Source organism: Equus przewalskii, chromosome 15 (genome assembly GCF_037783145.1).
Source record: "Equus przewalskii isolate Varuska chromosome 15, EquPr2, whole genome shotgun sequence".
NCBI lineage: Eukaryota > Metazoa > Chordata > Mammalia > Perissodactyla > Equidae > Equus > Equus przewalskii.
The window spans coordinates 12722243-12740535 of NC_091845.1; the positions used below are offsets into that span (position 1 = coordinate 12722243).

The 18293-nt window shown below is 46.6% G+C and overlaps 1 protein-coding gene and 1 long non-coding RNA gene across 14 annotated transcripts in view; one reads left to right on the forward strand and one right to left on the reverse strand.

The window, feature by feature from the left end:
• The window catches only part of LOC139076113 (uncharacterized), a 44260-nt gene extending 43715 nt beyond the window's left edge, over positions 1 to 545 (forward strand). Inside the window, exon 3 of the long non-coding RNA XR_011527387.1 lies at positions 411 to 545. This is a non-coding gene — a long non-coding RNA (uncharacterized lncRNA). The remainder of the gene's footprint in view (positions 1 to 410) is intronic.
• The window catches only part of ITPR1 (inositol 1,4,5-trisphosphate receptor type 1), a 319039-nt gene that overhangs the window by 14764 nt on the left and 285982 nt on the right, over positions 1 to 18293 (reverse strand). For all 13 annotated transcript variants that reach the window (XM_070576706.1, XM_070576704.1, XM_070576711.1 and 10 more), the window contains 4 exons: positions 17476 to 17568; positions 16134 to 16273; positions 15406 to 15571; positions 12341 to 12501 (listed from right to left, as the gene is read on the reverse strand). In XM_070576706.1, coding sequence (XP_070432807.1) covers positions 12341 to 12501; positions 15406 to 15571; positions 16134 to 16273; positions 17476 to 17568 — 560 coding nt within the window. The remainder of the gene's footprint in view (positions 1 to 12340; positions 12502 to 15405; positions 15572 to 16133; positions 16274 to 17475; positions 17569 to 18293) is intronic.

Below are 18293 nucleotides of genomic sequence, written 5' to 3' on the forward strand. Positions count from 1 at the left end.
CTGGCATCTTACATACCAATGTCATTAGGCACTGTCTGCCCTGATCCTCCTACAATCCAGCCAGTGCAGTTCCCGTCACAGCAAGCGCTTCCTCTGTCAGAGCACACAAACTGACTGAAGCCACAGCCGGAAGCAGGCTGACCACAAGTGCTAAGATTCTGGTTAGTTCTTTTCTAGGTAAAGTTGGAAAAGTCCCTGCAAAGGCAAACACTGAAATTTTAGACACGGGGGCGGCACTGACCTCTTGTAATGTCCTTGACTGGAAAGAGGGAGGGTGAGGGTGTGTGTGCGTGTGCGTGCGTATGTGTGTGTGAGAGAGACAGAGACAGAGACAGAGAGGAGGAGGAGAGGAAGTTGGATTGTGTGATGCAAATGCTAATCATTCTGAGAAGCAATTTCTTTCCTCCCAGGTTCAACTGAAGAGGCCCTTCTAAGAAAGACCACTGAGGTAATCGATCACCCCCTCAGAGAAAGTCCGCTCAGGTACAGAGTGTTGTTTACCATGTAAACAACAGAACATTTATTGCTGAATCCCTTACACTTTTATAGCCAGACTAGAGAATAGAGATTGTTTTGGTGAGGGGCATAAGGGTAAAAGGGTCATGGGAGAGAAGATGGGTCTAGGAAAAATGTACTTGTTGCTTCGCAACCCTCCAGAATCCCCTCTGGGAAGATTCAAGGAGGCAAAGGCTGTCCTTTCAACTCAAATGGCAGCTGCGTTTCTACTATCTTCCCCAGCAAGACAACAAACTGGATTTTCCCAGAATGCCTGGGGATGCTTAGGTGACAGGAGTGACTAGAGGGGGTGCTGAGAGGGGGACTCCTGGAAACAGATACTCCCTATGCAGCCAAACCCTCCGAAAATGCCTGGAGGAGGTGGAGGGACAAGAGTGAAGATAATACTTAACTTTTCAAAGCAGGGATACAGGACACTCAATAAACTTTAAATCATTTGCCCCTTTTGTGAGTCAGGGTGATTATTTCCATTGAAGAGGAAGAAAACAATTAATCTTTAGAGCTCACTTTTCTAAGATCACAGCGAAAACAAAAAACATAAAAAACCAGAATCTGTTGCTTTGGTTGAAAAATGGTGATAATGATCTCTATGCTCATTGACTCTCAAGTTGTCATTTATAGTATATGTTATACATTAAAAAAGAAGCTAAACGAAAAAAAATGGATCTCAGCTATGGACACGGTAAAAAGACCAGGGGTTAGTGGAGGGAGGGATTTTTAGGAGAGTGAAACTGTCCTGTTTGCTGCTGTAATGGTGGATACATGTCATTATACACTTGTCAAAGCCTATAGAATGTACCCCACCAAGAGGGAACCCTAATGTAAATTAAGGACTTTAGGTAATAATAACACACGTGTGTTGGTTCCTCAATTGTAACAAATACACCACAGTAATACAAAATGTTAGTAATAAGGGAAACTGCAGGGGTGGGGTAGGGGGAGGGAGTGTGTGGGAACTTGGTACTTTCTGCTCAGTTTTTCTGTAAACCTGTAACTACTGTAAAAAAATAACATCTACTAATTAAAAAAAAATACATCCCACACTTGGAATTTGTTGGCCAGCCCCAAATTCAAGGATCCAGTTCTCTCTGTTCCAAAAGTACAATGAACTCAAACCACACACGCTATCCTTATACTTCACGGGTACCTTTCTGCAGCAGCCTTGTGATGTGCGTGTCAGGAGGAAGAGCGATGGCCTGGAATCAGGAGCTAAGGAGTTCAAGTCATGGTGTCCCAATGTTTACTGACACTGAGCAAGTGAAGGAGTCAGCTAACCAACCTGGGGTCTCTGTTTCCTTTTTTTTTTTCTTTGAGAAAGAAATCACAGACTACCTCACAGGGTTATTGTAAGGATTAATGGCTGTGAGAAAGTGTCCCATAAGCTGGGAAGAATTATGCAAGTGTTATAAATCAGTGTCATCTGCCCAAGGTCACAGAGCTAGTCCAGAGCCAGCCCTGCAGTCCCGATCTCGACCCCGGGGGTAGCGCGTGACTCCCACGGGAAGCGAGTTCCCTCCCTTGCTCGGGATACCATCATCGAGACGCAGGTTTCTCTCTTAAGAGTGGAGCCATGTGAAGGATGCTCAAGCTGCTCCCCAGTTGAGGTGTCAGTGAGGTCTGCTCTTGGGCTCTGAATGACATTACCAAAATGGCCACGTTATATAATCTTCAGCTGGGCTGGAATGACCACTTACCCTTCCCAGACTCAGTTAATAGTTATTCTTGGATGCTACAGTGTAACAAAGATGAGCCCTTGCCAGCAGAGAGAACCGCACCCATTTCTGATGAAATCCCTACAAGAAGCCAGCTGCAGAATCACTCTTGTAAGTCATTCTGGGCCCTCAGGTGAAGTGACATCTGGGCCGTGCTGGGACCGTGAGAAGGCAGCACTCGCCACTAAGCATGGCGCAGCTGAGTCCTGGGCACCTTGGGCTGCCAGGCAGGGGACGCCAGAGGTCACAGAGGAGGAGAGAAAGGTGGGGCTGGCCGCCTGTGCCGGACAAGGGCGGGGCCGGCCATTGGAGATTCCAAGAGAGAACAAGCAGGCTCAGGACATTTTGGTTAGGTAATTTCCCTGCATTTTCAATCAGCTCAGAAATCTACCAGAACCTTCCCAGTGGTTAGGTGTGGATTTTAGCAATTTCTATCCCTTTTTGTCTATTCTTTTCTGGAGTCCATTAAACTTTGAGCTCTTATTGCCTCCATACAATAATGGTTTTTTGTTTGTTTGTTTTAAGCCTACTTAAACAGCTTTCTAAAGTTCTTTGCTGTTGTTTCAAGGAAAAATTCGCATTTCTCTTTGAACAAACACGTATGCACACCTGAAGCCTCACTAAGCTACTCCACACACAACAGTGTTCCGTCCAACCTTTATCCTCTGATGGGTTTTTATGTTGGAAACGCCTCTTGATTGAAATGCTTTTACTTAAGGTCAGCCCTGCCAAGACGCACTCTAAGACAGACATGATAGGAAGGTGTCATCTTTGTCACGGTCTGAGACTTCAGTAGGAGTTGAGGAGAAAGTCACCAGTGCAGTCACAGACTCGAGAGTGGTTTGGAAGGAAGGTGCCACACAGCTGGACCTCTTCAGGGTCAAGGAGATCATCTGCCATGTGCAGATTCTGCAAATTCCTTAATCCTCTCGAAATCCCCCATTTTACTAACCTGCCCCTTGCACTCTGACCCCAAAGACTGACTAGCTTGTCCACTTAGGTCTCCCCTTCTGCCTCCTGACATCCACACCCCTGCTTCTGACAAGGATGCTCTTTAATAGTCCATGAACTCCTACCACCACTTTGAAAGTTGCTTTATGGGATTGTAGAGCTAAAGATGGCAGAAGAGACCCTTTGGTTCAACTTTCTCATTTTCTAGATGGTAAAATTGAAGCCCTGGAAAGAAGCGGGTTTGTGAAAGGAGAAATTCAGAGACACGTCCACCTGTATAACCTTGAAATACAAGTGACTCTCCCTGAATACTAATATCTTTTTCTCATTCTCACATTGCTAGAGACATGCTAGTGGGCTTCATTCTTAAGAGAGAAGTTTTAAAGAATCCTGAATGTATGTACTTGATAAAGACTGTCACATTCAGAATATTTTCCAAGTTAGAGCATTTTTATAAAGGCCAGATGGTCACATACCTTTCAGTGACAGTCTAACTCTATCAGACACTATTAATATTTAGAGTAAAGAGGAAATGAAGGCATGAAGGCCAAGGAGTTCCAAGTGTAGTTGGGTGTCTGGGATTGAAGGGGGCAAGTAGGGCAGCCCAGTGGGGTCTGCAGCGGGGAAAGGAGCAGGAGATGGCTTCAAGTTATGGAGGGGAGAAAAATGCATTTTTGGAGTTTATCAAATCTGTTAAACTGGGGGAAATGTGTGTGTAAGCAAATATTTTATAAACATATACAAGCATGTACAAACACAGAAATTCCTACCTACATCCTTGGACTAACTCACCAGTGGGGAGCCTCTCACACGCTGGGAACCCAAACTTCAGTTGACAGATCTAACAATTGCTGGGCATAACCCTTGTATTCTGCACAGCTCATGGACCACACTCTTGGATATATCTGATTCCTTGTGCTCTGTTTTAGCACGTGGGTTCCTCTCAGGCAGATTATGGCTCTGCCCCACTCGCTGTTACAAACAGTGCCTACCACACCCTCCGTGAAGCTCAGAATGTGGAAAATTCAGAGGAGAGCGCCGGGAGGTCAGTGCAGACCTGGGGTCCCAATGCCAAGAGCTTTATAATAAAAAGGAAGCTGCCTGTGAAGTGCACAGTAGGACAAAGGGTGACTTCATACCCTCTAGACTAGAGGGCAGAATGTGTTATAAGCCTGGGTGGGGAAACTTAAGCTCAGCAGCTGCTCTGTGCAGCTGCCACTAACACGAACCCAAGCTCAAGTGCAGAGGGTGGGGTGAGAGCATGCCTGACTGGCTGGGAGGCGAGTCCAATGATGCTGACACGCTGTTTCCAGCCACCGAAAAGCGAGTGCCAAATCCCTCTTGACTTCTCCCTCGCTCCGATATTCTTGAACTCTGCCATGGTGTCAGTGAACTTCAGAAAGCATTCTGGGAATCATATTAGAGGGCAGCACAAGCTGTATCCTCAACCGCGGTTAAGGGCTTTCGGAGCCCAGGGAATGTTTTAACCGACACTTGTGGCCTCCCAGGTTAGGCAGGGAAGCTGATGATACAGCACGACCAACGCTGAAATCTCTCTGTCCCAGGAACTGATCGAGGCACTCCCTTCCTCCCAGCATCCTCACCAGAATTCCAGAATAAAAGTCCGAACCCATTCCTGTCCGTCTGCGTGGAAGCCCAGGGTTTCCATGTCACTTTCAGCAGCTGGCGCCGGCCTACGTGGCAGCTAATGAAGCAGAGGATGTGGAAAGTCGGCGGCAGGAGAGGTGAGGGGAGAGCTAGAGGCACGCCCTGCTGAACTCTCCCCTCCTCTCTCTTGCACTCTAAGTTCCGTCTGCTGGGGACTCCCGATTTCTCATTTCCTTGAAATGACACCTTCACGATGGCTGCGTGAACTTCTATGTTCACTGTTCTACTTGTGTCACCACTGCCACCACCCCTTGCCCCCGATGTCCAGGGTCTCACTTTTATCTGATTATGATCTACAGGTACCTCTCGGTCTCCATTCAGGTCCTGAGTTATTCCCTCTAGCCCCTTCACTCGCTTCCTCGGACTGCCTCTGGCAGAAAGCTGCTGTCTTCCCTTTGCAAAGTGCCTGTCTGCTGATTTTATAGTCAGGAAGGGTGCAAGACTTCAGCCAGTTCCTCTTTCACACAGAGGCAGTGACATCTAGGTGTTCCGTTCCCATTTGATCTTTGTTAACAGACTGCTTTCTGACTGCGCTTGCTTCCTGTGTCGTCTTATCAAATACAGATAAATGCAAGCACTGGGTCCAGATACCCTATTGCTTTTGAAATCTTCCTACGATGTTTCCTTATAGTTGATGTTTACTGCTGCTTAAATTGCTAATATAACTTATTTGCTTGGAAAATTTACCCAGGAGGTATTTTCAGGCAAAAAGGCTCTCTCTTACGTGGCTCTTGGGATGCAAACTGCCAAGGGCTTTCAGCAAAGAATTTTCCAGGAATGCAGCTTCTGTTCTCTCCCCTCCTATGTGAAAGAAAGCACCCCACTATCTTCTGAGAGCAGTCCACTAGCTGCCACGGCGACACTACTTTTGATTTGCAAAATTGCTTCTTTGCTTTCATATCCCTGTACAGCTAGTTTCTGAAGAGGTCAAGTGAACTAATAAAAGATAGAACAAATTGGAAAATCTATGGAATATTGTGTGTGTTTATGTGTGTGTGTGTGGGTGAGAGAGAGAGAGAGGAAAAAAAGAGAGTAAAAAGAGAGAGAGAGGAAAAAGAGAAAAAAATAGAGAATTGTCTACTGAAGCTGTGAGAAAAAGTCAGCAGTAGGCTTAAAGGATGATGGATCAGACGTTCTCATGTTTAATTATCAGGGAGTTAAACCCATTCAGATGAGTCACCTGGGTGTGGAAGCCCATGTCTGGCTGTGGTTCTGGTGAACTGTCCTTCCCCTTTAACATCTCTCTCTTCCCAAATATGGCCACCAAAGGATATATCATTCCTTGTTGCCAGCTTAGGTGAGGACAATGAAGTTTATCAGATTTTGGCAAGTCAAAATTACCAAATATTTCTGACACATCCTTTGGAACGGCTGTGCTCTGCCTCTCTCAAACTCCAGTCCTTTCAACAACCCCCTGTAGTACCTGACTCGAGGTGGTTGCCTAACTAGTAGTGCTGGCGGAGCTCGGAGAGTTAAACCCCATCTAATGCACAGAGCTCCCGTCTTGTTGATTTATGCATTAGCCAGTCAGCATTACCTAGGAGATCCTCTTTCCCACTCATCTCCCATCCCCAGTGGGGACTTGCCTCTGTTGAAGGTGGCTAATTCAACACCACTGGGGGAGGGGGTGGCCTGGGAGAGGAGCCAGTCCAAGTCAGGAAACCTAGATGCAAGCCAGATGACCGACGACTGCAGGTTCTTGACACTGAGGGTTGTGTGTGAGCACAGATGGAACCTCGTTGTGTATGCAGGTGTCGGGGCCGCTCCAGGGTGGGCTCTGCTTCGGCAGACCTGGATGTGAATCTCTGCTCTAGCACTTCCCAGAGGTGTGGCCCTGGAGAAGCTGCTCAAACTTCCTCAGCTTTAGATTCCCGTCTATACAATGGTAACAGTGCCACCTGCAATGCTGCCATGGGGATTAAACGGGATCACGCACGCAAAGCATTTATGTCAGTACATACTGATTAGGCATGACCTATTATTAGAGTTATTATCCAAACTGCCCTTGTTATGGCGAAGCAGCGGCCTGTCTCAGGACGTTCAGGCCAGGGGGACGGAGGTTCTCCCCAGGTATTCCACTGTTCTGGGTAGTAGGCAGTTAACACACTGTCTTGGAGAGGAGAAGGAGCTGGAGCAGCCCAAATATGGATGAGTAACATTCCCTCTGATCACCCTGTCTTTACATGCAATTCCCTCAAAAACATACCTCAGAAAATACAGGACTGATGGGAATAAGGTAGAATGCCGAGACAGAGGAGTGAAATCTCCACTTCATTAGCAAAAGAGATGCCTTGTATTTAAATCATTGGGTCTTCTTCATGAAGCTTCCTTCTTAATGCTTCTTGAGTTTCTAACTTTCAAAAATAACTTAGTTTGCTTATCAAATTCAGGATTGGCTTCTCCTGAGCCTGACTGTTGTAGAAAATTGGGATGGTGAGACTTTGCTGGGAATCATGTATCTTTTACCTACAACATGCCCACTGTGCAAATTTAAATTCCTTCAAGGCAAAGATACTCACAACTAATTTACCACTTATTCGGGCTAAATATGTCTGACTACATGGCCTCTCAACTCATTATCTATAGACTAACAAATTCTCATTTCAGTTGGCACTGGAGAAAAGCCAAAGAGTGCTAAAATTATTCAAAAAAGGGTGTGTGCGGTACATAAATTATCGTGGAAACTTAAGTGTAGCTCAGGGTTAATAAAAGTTTGCTTATTATAAGTGCTTTCACCAAAACTCTACATGATAGCACCAGATTCAAGTTCCTCTGGGGAGCGGAAACTCAGGGTTTTTTCTCCTGCCTTGAACTGCCAGGGCTAAGTGAGGTCACTCTGTAGTCACATTTCTCTGAAAGTACAGCCCTGTCTGGGGCCTGAGTCAACGAATCTGAGCCCGCAGCTCCAGTACTGAGTGGCGCTGTAAGTCCTGTACCTTACAGAGTTACACAGGACGCTTAACTCCTGCAGCCACGCTAGTGACACTGCCACTTTCAATCACGTGAGCGGAGTCAAGGGACCAATCTAGCAGCGAACCAAGTGTAATCATGATAGAAGCTAATATACAGAACTCAGGGTCCACTCCCCAAGTCCCCTGAAGTCCTGGTCCCGGGCAGTGAACGTGAGTGGAGGCCGCCACTAAACACATGGATAGAAGTCACAGCTATCTGTGAGTGATTTGATGGAGAAAGAATGATAATGTCAACCTTGCCCTGCCTCAACATTTAAGGACACTTAAAAAATTTTAATTTAAGAGAGAGGAAGACATAGGAATTTTCCATGCGAGGAAGCTCTTGGAGTCAAGATGCCCATTCTGACTTTTCTTAGCAACAGCATGCCAACAGCCAAGACGTCTTACACAGTCTTGGAACTGTAGGAAACGATGCTTGCGTCAGCTCTCTGTCAGCGCCACAGCCCCGCTGCTTCCCGGCTGACTGCTCTCTGTCTGTTCATCTGGTCCTTCTGTTGTCTACCCCCTCCCTCCATGAGCGCTACCACCCCCCGAGTCCCACACGTTTCTCTCATTTCCGCCACCTGATGGATGTGTGAAGTGGTACTAATCCTAATTACAGACAGTAGCTGAGGTCAGGGAAGTCCCGTGACTTGCTGGGGTTAAATGGCTAGGAAGGAGCAGAGCCAAAACCCACACCTTGGATTTTCTGCCTCCAAATCTAGTTCTTAGGTAGTGATGACTTCATAGTGGGCATCAGTCTGGCCCTGGCTTTGCCAGGGATATTCCCATCTCCAGGGAAAAGAGAAGAGGGATGACCAGCAGGAGAGTGAAGAGAATATACAATCTTCTGTTTTGTTTAAACAAAAATTAATTACTGGGTAAACATCTGGTTGCTAAGTTCTCAACTGTGAGACAGAGCTTCTGGCTTCTTTGAATGTTCCTTTCTCCCTTCAGAGATGGCAAGAAACGCCTCGATTCCATTTATAGAGAGAAGAGGACCCGGCATCTTAACTGTAAGCCAGTTCCAGAGAGAATTAGGAAAGGTGATGTATGTGATCTAGCAAGGCTGTTTGTGTTTTCATACAGCCAGGAAGCCACCAAAGGAGGAAATGCACCTTTGGGACACGGGTCTAGGCACGGAGGGCAAATGCTGGGCCTGCAGCCAGTTCCTCACGCCTTTCGTTCGTGACTAGTCAGACGTCCTTCTCTTAAAGTCAAAGTCAACGCGGGCTTCCAAGCACCCTTCTCAATACAGAGTCCCAGGCAGAATCTCCTAACTATTGTGGGTTTTTTGAGAGGAAAACCCATTTGCCATCCCTGACACCGTGTCTGCAGGGAATTGTTTCCAGGGCAGCTGCGGAGCTCCTCCACCTTCCAAATGGCTACCTGGGGCCTCTTCCACTTGGTTCTGTTGGGTCGCCCTTTGGCAAATGTTCCGTCACTGTGCTTCGAGAGTCTCTGGGAGGTCAAATAATGGGCTGAAGGAGAGCCACAGAAGAATGAAACACTCCCAGCCTCCGCCACTAGGCGAGAGGCGGTTTTCCTCGAGGAGCACAAGTCCCAAAAGAGCCTGTCTCAGTGATTTCTTTTGGGACATAACTAAGCAAAAGAGCAGGCGAGCCCCTTCCATCTTGGACAGCGCTCATGGGCTGCGCCTTCCCTCTCCTCAGCGGTGGAGTAACTGCAGCCTCCCGGGGTTGGCTTCTCAAGATCACCTGCCTCTGCCTCCCGGAATGGTGGGTAGGATGCCCGCCTCCCCAGGAGAAATGCTGGGAGGACCTCCTCTCTCGGCTGTGGCTGCCCCCTAGGCGTGACTAAGTGGGTCCATGACATGGGCACGCAGCCTGCTCCACCGCACCTCTGAGTTCCAGGGGGTCGCAGACCCCCACTGAATGATTCAGCTGAGCACCCCCAGTTCCTAAGCTGCTGCGGCCAGTGCTCACCAGGGAGTTCCCCGCAGGGAGTCATGTGGCCTCCAGAAGAGACACCATTGAAAATGGTGTCGGCAAAAAGACCGCCTTCCAGCCAGTGGATCTCACGCTTCCCTGAGCCCTCAGCTAAGCACACGAAACATCTGGTTCCGCAGCACTTTGACATTCAGAGTTAAGAATTCTTTGATGCAACAGATCTGTAAGCTTTTGGACAAGAAGTGCTCAGACAATCAAAGAGTGATGTGGATGGGGAAAGCACACCGAACGTTACGTTTCTCAAAACACCATGCAGTGGGCTCTGAGCCGGCTGGGCGGCAGGCTGGGGGTGACTTCTGGCTCTCAGTCTTCATCAGGTGACTGCTCACAAGGCTCCTTTAAGTCTTCATGATTGAGGCAGAAACCCGAGTGTGCCAGAGTTTTCTGTGACCGAAAGTAAGGTGATTAACAGAAAACTTCAAAACTGGCCCCTGAAAGATTTAAAGATAGGGCTCATTTGCACACTTCAGAGAGAAGAAAACAAAGTGGGGGTGAAGAGGAATGCATGACAAGGGTGAAAACTACAGGCCATCTCTTCTATACATTAAGAGATCGAATGCAAATGAAGATCATTGTATGTGTATGCAGACAGGTTTGTGTCAGCACGAGTGCTGATAAAATATGGTTTCATTTGGCAGAATCGACAATTGGAGGAAATGAAGGATCTGAGGACTTTTCAATTAATGTGTCCTGACCCTGGAAACCGAACCTGTGAAAATCTGCACTGGCGACCATGAGAATTCCCAATCTCCTTAAAAACGGATCCTGCATCCACCTAGCCCAGGGCCACCAGCGCCCTCCCACTTCCTCCCAACGCCGTGATTATGGAGTACATTCCTAGTCCTTAAAGCTGGACTTGCATCCTGGCTCCGCTTCTTCTGGGCTCTTCCCAGGCAAGTTACTTAACCCCGAGTCTGGCTTTCATCAGTAAGAGAGGTTCCTCGTCCCCTCACTCTGAAACGCGTGTCTTTTTCTCCTCTTCTCTCTGTGTCAATTTTTCCTCCTTCCTCTCTGCTAATCTATCACCCTGGTCTCTTCACCCTTTTCTCTTTCAAAACCCTTTTCAAAAGTCATCTCTGCTGTGAAACCTCCATTTCTCCTCACTCTCAAAGTTCTCTCTTACTAGTTCCCCACTTAGGGTAATTTCAATTCTCAAATACAGTAAGAGATGTGAAAGAGCTTTACAAACCACAGAGGGCTACACACACACAGCAGATTAGGAATACTTCGTCTCAGCACTCACATAACCAGTTTGGATGATCATTTCTTAAATCGGTGTCTGTTTTGTGTCTTCTGTTAGACTCTCACTACTCAAAGCGTGATTCACGGACCAGCAGCTTCGGCATCCCCCGGAAGCTTGTTGGAAATGCAGAATCAAGTCCTGCCAGTGACTGCTGAATCAGAATCTGAATTTTAACCAGATCTCCAGATGATTCATATGTACATTAAAATTTGAGAAGCACAGAATTAGACTTCAAGGGCCTCAAGGGTACAGATGGCACAGAATCCCCAAAAAGCCCTTCAGAACCTGTAGGAGCCTCTGAGCCTGTGTTAGATGGGGCAGCAGTGAAGCTGAAAGGCTGCCTGCGTCCACACACACGAATGATCCTTATATGAACAGACATCACTTGGGGTTTCTTTACATAAAAAGCTTTAAAGTCATATCTGCATAAAAAACACAGCAGGGGTCACTTAGGATAACTCATTATTGGGCAGAGTGCTCAAGTCCTTGACGACCGGGAGGAGAGTCAGTGAGCTGTGGAGTCTTCCTTAACAGCTACTGGCCCCCCTCTCCTCAGAGCGCGCTATGTAAATCAGACTCCCCAGACTTCACAGTTCATGCCTCCTCACTCTACCGTACGCCCTTGAACACTGTAATGAAGTTCAGAGATCACAGGTGTGAAAGCACAGCTGGCCTGGGACTCCCCCAGCGCACGCCTGGTGCCTCCACGGAGCTCTGCCTGAGAAGAGCATGCTGCAAACCTGTGGCGGCTTCGCCTCTTCCTGGCACATGGCGGTCACACTCCCCATCAGCAAGGAGATTAATCTGGGACTCAAATCCCTCCATCATATGATCCCTTCCTGATGATTAGTAAAGCGTCTCCCAGAAAGGCTAGGCCAAGGCCAAAAAAACAAACCATGCTGAACTACACCAAGTGATCATTTTTTAAGATGCCTCTTAGATAGCAGGTTTTATATAAAGAGAAAAAAACCACCATCCATTATCAAGAAGCACGACTGAGTATATAAAGATGGGAAGCCAGGCTGTGGAGTCAGATCTAGGTTAAAACCCTAGCCCCATTAGGCGGCCACGTGCTCATCTCTCTGGGCCTCAGTGTTTCCTTCTTTAAAATGGGGATAACACCACTTGCCTGGTGCTTCTGACGATCACTTGCAAGGACACATGAAACTCCAGAGACTAGCGCCTCGCCTGTGACAAGGGCTCAGTCAACGTCAGGTGTTATTTTTCTGCTGTGTAACTTCCCCACTGGCTCCCAGTCCCATGCTCTGACCTGAGAGGCCAGGCCGGCAGGCCAAGTGGGACCTGCCTCCGGGGGCCCTTGCCGCTCACCTTGATCATTTCTGCCACGTAACTCTCGGGCCCGGTGTACTCCGTGGAGTCCTTCACTTTCACCAGCACGATGAAGCACAGGTAGTGCCACATGTTGTGTTCCTCCTTGATGTGCTCTTCAAAGGTGACTGTCTTGTTGTCAAACTTGTCCCTTTCCAAGCCTAGAGAGAGACAGAAAGCCCCCGGCTCCAAGTAAGCAGCCATGGTGCAGAAAAATCCACCAAGAACCGTCCCTACAGAGGACAGGAGGCTGCGGTTTCACTCTGATCTTTCTAAAGAGCTCGATTCTGCTCGCCTCCTAAATGCGTTCACTTTGACAGCAGAATAGGAAAACACAGGCTATGAATCACACGGACCTGGGTTTGAATCCCGCCTCTGCCACTTACCGGTCACTGTTTGGTCTCCACATGCCTCGCTTGCCTGGGCAGGGAAGCGGAAGGCTGCCGTCGGGCTTCCAGGAGTGTTCGGGGGTTCAAGGGATGTGGGCCTGACGTGCTCACACATAACAGGCAACCAGTGAGTGTGGGGGTCCCTTCTCCCAGGTAAAGGCCCAAATGTAGGCGTGTTCAAAGGTTTTTGAGGAGACAGAATAAGGACAAAAAGAACTTGAAACACATTTTGAATTCTAGCTGGTAAGTTTATATTTTGCCGAGCTCTGGGTGAGTAATTCTGGAACTCGTTTCTGTGTATTCTTGGATTGAGCAAATAAATAAATACACGGTGGATAACGGGAGCCAGATTTCTCACTGTCAGATATGCACAGATACAGAAAGAGAGGAAGATAGAACAGACGCTGTAATGTTGAACTGGAATTAGAGGTATGGGTACAAACTCATCCTTTTTCATATGTATAATAAAATCGACACAGGAGTGTGTGGATACACATGTATGTGTATAGACATACATGTGTCTATACACATATATGTATCCTCTAGATCTGTGCCCTAATAAGCCCTGGGAGCAGTGGCACGCCAACAGGAATGAGCACACCCAGATCTTGGCTTCTAAATACCCTCCTCCACTAAAAAGAACCAGGGTTCTTTGAAGAAATGGCTGATACCAGGACTCGGTCAGAGAGGGTACAAGGTGGGCTTGAGCCTGGAACAGCACATGGTACTAAAAAAGTAAGAAAGTACATTAAAAAAATGATGGTCTCATGACCAGCACAGAAGCCAGCATGAAGGGGCTGTTGCTGGACAAATCTGGTGCATTCTGAGCGTTAAAATAAATAATGACAGTAAAGGATTATAATGTACTGAATAAAAATCCATGTTACAAATACAAAAGTACAAATATACACACATACACGGGGGGAAGAGAAAGTTCTTGAAGCAAAAAGCCAACTAACAAATGTAGAAGGAATACGAAAATAAGAAAATCATCATTTGGCAACCATCATAATAGTAGACTCAGGCAGGAATCATTGATGGATGCTAAAACTAGCGGGTTAACATTTAATTTGAGGAATAATAGGATATTTACATAGTCTCAAAGTATCTCTCCATAAAATAGTTCTTATTACAAAGAGAAAAGACAGAACTTTAGTGTAGAAACACTAACCAAGTGGTCAAAGTTCATACGAACAGTTATAAGATGAACTGGCATCATGCGCCTCCTGATACGATGCACCGAGGAGAATACAACTTTTTTTGATGTTCCTATAAAAAAATGCATAACCTCAATCTTGCCATGAGGAAACATCAGACAAACTCAAATCAAGGAACATTCTACAAGATAACTGACCTATATTTTTCAAAAATGTCAGTGGAGGGTAAAGAGGCATGATGACTGAATGTAACACATAACCTGGGACTTTCATTTGCTATAAAGACATTATTCGGATAAAGGATGAAATTGAATAGAGTCTATGCATTAGATAATAGTATTATGTCTTGGTTAATTTCCCAATCTCGATAATTACATTGCATATGTATAAGAGAAGGCTCTTGTTTTTAGGAAATATATATTGAAATATTTAGGGATAAAGGGGCATCATGCTGGCCACTTTCAAATTCAGAAAAACAGTATGTGTGTATGAATAAAGTAAATGAAGTATGATATTAATATTTGGGAAATCTGGGTGAAGAATATATAGAAATTCTTTGTACTATTCTTTTGAATTTTCTGTAATTCTGGAATTATGTCAAAATAAAAAAGTCAAATAGTTTTAAGGAGGCAAAAAGCAAAGAATTTAAGTATTTAAATGGAAAATGCTCATTTTTTGAGTTGACGTACCAGTAGGAAATTTAGATATTTAGTAACTGTATTATGAATGATCCGGAATTGATTACTCAGCTCCCAGATTCCTACCTGATTAGTTTACATCGACATGTATTTCCCTGTAGTTATACTGAAAACGATTCCTTTGATGCCCCGGGTACCTCTCTTATGGAGCAGTTTATCATCGAGCAGCTACCACATGCAGGTTTTACGCTAGGAGTGTTACAGAAACTAGCTCTCCCAAGTTCCACAATATTACAGAGATGTGCATATGACTGTACCCATTTTATAGATAAGCAATGAAGGTTCAGAGAAGTCAATTGACTATACCAAGGTTACACAGCTAGTAAGTGGCAGAAGCTTAATCAGAACCCAGGTCTGACTCTTGAGCCCAAGCTCTGAATGTTTTCACCATATGCTCTAAGAGGAATATTTTTTCACTTAAAGCCTGATACCAGCTGCACTGAGGACATCCACAGGCTGGAGCTGGATGAAAGATCTCCATTCTAGTCATTTAGAATGGGACTAAGAGATGCTCGGGCAGCCCAACAACCAAAAGACCCCAAGACATATTCATTTCAAATAACGTGTGATGACATTCTTCTATCCAACACTCTATTCCTTCAAACAAACTGGTTACTGCCGCACAGAATCCACGGGCACTGCAAGTACTTCCCAGCAGAAGAGAGGCAGAGCACAGGCCCACTCAACACCAGGGGCAGAGATGCTCGAGAACACCGCAGCGCCCCTCTAGTGAAGAGCCGGGCAGCACGCAATCCTGTCACCCCCGCCCCCCTGCTCTGTCGGGCCTGGCTTCCCTGCTACAGCCGGGCGGCAACACTCACCACAGATAAAGCATGTGGTCTTTAAGATCTCCTCTTTCTTCTGCTTTTCACTCCTCAGGTCAGCAAAGGTGTCAATGATGACCCCGAAAATCAGATTAAGGACGATGATGATGACCATGAAGAAGAACAAGAGGTCATAGATCACTCTAGCAGCAAAGAGGGGTTCCTGGAAAAGTGGGGTTTCCGTCAGTCTGGTTACCCCACTACCCTTCGGTCCACAGAGCTCAGGGCAGGAGGAGGACGACTTGCACCCAGGTCAGATGTCCCAACACTCCCGGTTACCCTGAACCCCCTAGCACGCATCGGTCTACTTTGGTGGCAGCTAACTGGGCATCAAACTTTCAAAGCCACAACTGCCACCTCTTTTCATACCCTGTGTCTAAACTGTGGATTCTCCAAGTGTTGTGTGGCACGTGCAGGAGGGTAGCTTCCTGGTTTCTAAGATGTTTTGGAAATACGTTCAGGTGGGCCAGACCCACCTGAAGGAAATAACCATGAATACACTGAGTGGGGGACTGTCGCCGCCCCTCTCCAGGCAGCTGGGCTCCCCGCACTGTCTCGGCCTGATGAACGAGAGGAACGCAGCCTTAACGAGCTCCTTCTGCGCGTCTGCTGCTCGCCACTCCCGGCTCTGCCTTCGCGTCTTCAGTTTACGCTCAGGCCCACTGCGTTGTGCTCTCACCACCCACCCCCGCCCCGTTCCTCTTCCTTCCCCTCGGGATTCCTACCTCTTTGGAAGGCTTCCTGAGCACATCTCCGACTCCGCCCCCGCTCCGTAGCCCGTGACTCAGCACCGTGACGATGCACATGAGCAGCGTCTCGCACGTGTGCTCTTTATCTTGCTCTGTCTCTTCGGCAGGGACCAGCTCTACGAACACAGCAAGGAATAACAGATTTAAAACGTGAGGGAAATGAGATGCCGTGATTTTGAGATTATGTTTCCCGAATGCCATCTCACAAGCTGACAGATGGGAACAAGAAAGAATAACATTAAGGAATCAAGTGTCAAATAGTTGCTTTCAAAAAGCTGAAGTCGGCTTGGCAATTCTGTTTTCATCACTAAGCCCTCCTAATTTCTCGAGCCATGTCAGAATTGCCCTTCCCTCTATTAAATCTAAATTTTCCCTATCCTTTCCAGATTTTAAACTCCGGTCCCAGCTCTGAATAGGTGTTTGACCTTACATAAGTTGCTAAATACTCTGAGTCATGAGCATCTCTTCTCAGCTGAGGGTAATGCCACAGGACCCAGGCTCCTCACTGGGGAGGGTTTGAGGGCCAAATCCAGCAACATTTTATAGCAGGTCCTCTGGATAAATTGCTTTATATTTGAGGCTGTCCATTGTTACTGGTTTTTGAAGGAAGAACCATGCCTTGCTGCCCACCTTGTTCTTTTCTCCAGCTGTAGTGAGAATGGTCTTGCTAAAACACAGATCTCATCATATCACTCCCCTTGCAACAACTTCCAATCATCCTTTGGATGAAGTTTAACCTCCATAGCCTGACATGTAAGACCTTTCATGATCTGGCCCTTTGTCGGCCTCTCTGACTTCACTTCTTGCTACTCTTCCTCTTCATGATCAGTATCTCCCTACCTCCAAGCCTTTAGACATGCTATTCCGTCCAACTGGAATACCTACCCCTCCTTCTTCACCTAAGATTCTACTGTTTTAGTTTAACTATCACATCCTTAGTAATACTCTTACTCCAGTATTAGGCTGGGTGCCTATGTTCTGTATTCCATCCTTACTCCCAGCATTTAGCATACTCTCTAGAGACCATCAATGTGCTTGCCTGCCCTCCCACTATATTACTGTATCTTAGAGGACAACACAATCCCTGAAAGATAGTGGGCACTCAGTAAATATTGGCTCACTCAAGCAAGCAGATATCTTCTTCCCACGTAGCATTCTTTTCCCTTCATCTCCCTCCTCTTTCCCAGCCTTTCCCCGTTGCTACTAGCACTACTTCTGAGCAGTGAATCTGCTTTCATCTGCTTCCAACGTCCTGGGCACCGTCTAAGCTTCTAGAGGAGCCTGGCACAACGTGGGGCTTAAGGCTACAAGGTCCTACCTTCTTTGGGTGCAGGAGAGGAGCAATTCTCCCCAGTCTCCACCCTACACACGTCAGAGTACAGGAACTCACTCGCCAAACTCTCCCCGGCATCTGGGGAAGGGAAGGAAATTTCACGATGAACAATCCGGCAGCATATGGTTAAAATGTTTCAAGTCCCCGATTCACGGCTGATTAAACAATTCTTTACATAAATAACACCCTACGATCCTGCATAGAAATTCAAAGCAGAGATGTAATTTACACTTTCATTTGGTGATCTGGATGGGAAAAAAGCCAGAAATGTCAATTCCTCTAGGCTTACTAGAAATATCGCACTTAAATAGCACCTCTCCAACTTTAAAGACAAACAGCTGAAACTCTTCGACAACTACTACTGAACATACAGACTTCAGCAAGACTTATTCCAAGCCTGCATGAGCAGCATCAGTGGGCATTAGCGGATGCCTGAGGTCCAGACCCGTTTAGTTCAGAACCCTAGGATGGTCGGCAGGAAATGACATTCAGTGTCAACTTGGAGCAGGAGATGCACGCCAAGAACGCAGTATCTGGGAGGCAGTAGTAGGCTGCCTGGCTTAGTTAGTCACAATAATTCTAGTTTGTTCCTTGGACTCAGGGTGCCTGGCTACCTGATGAAAAACCAGTAATATTGTGCTAAGTAGTGTCAAAGATTTTCACTGAAGGAAAAAGCCCTTGGATGTGTCACTCAATTATATGGTCATTTTTTTCATTCTCAGAATTGGAAATCTCTTCCATTCCTGCCTTAAATGAAAATAATAGAAGCTCACTATAAAACATGCAAGTAGTAAGAAAGCCCC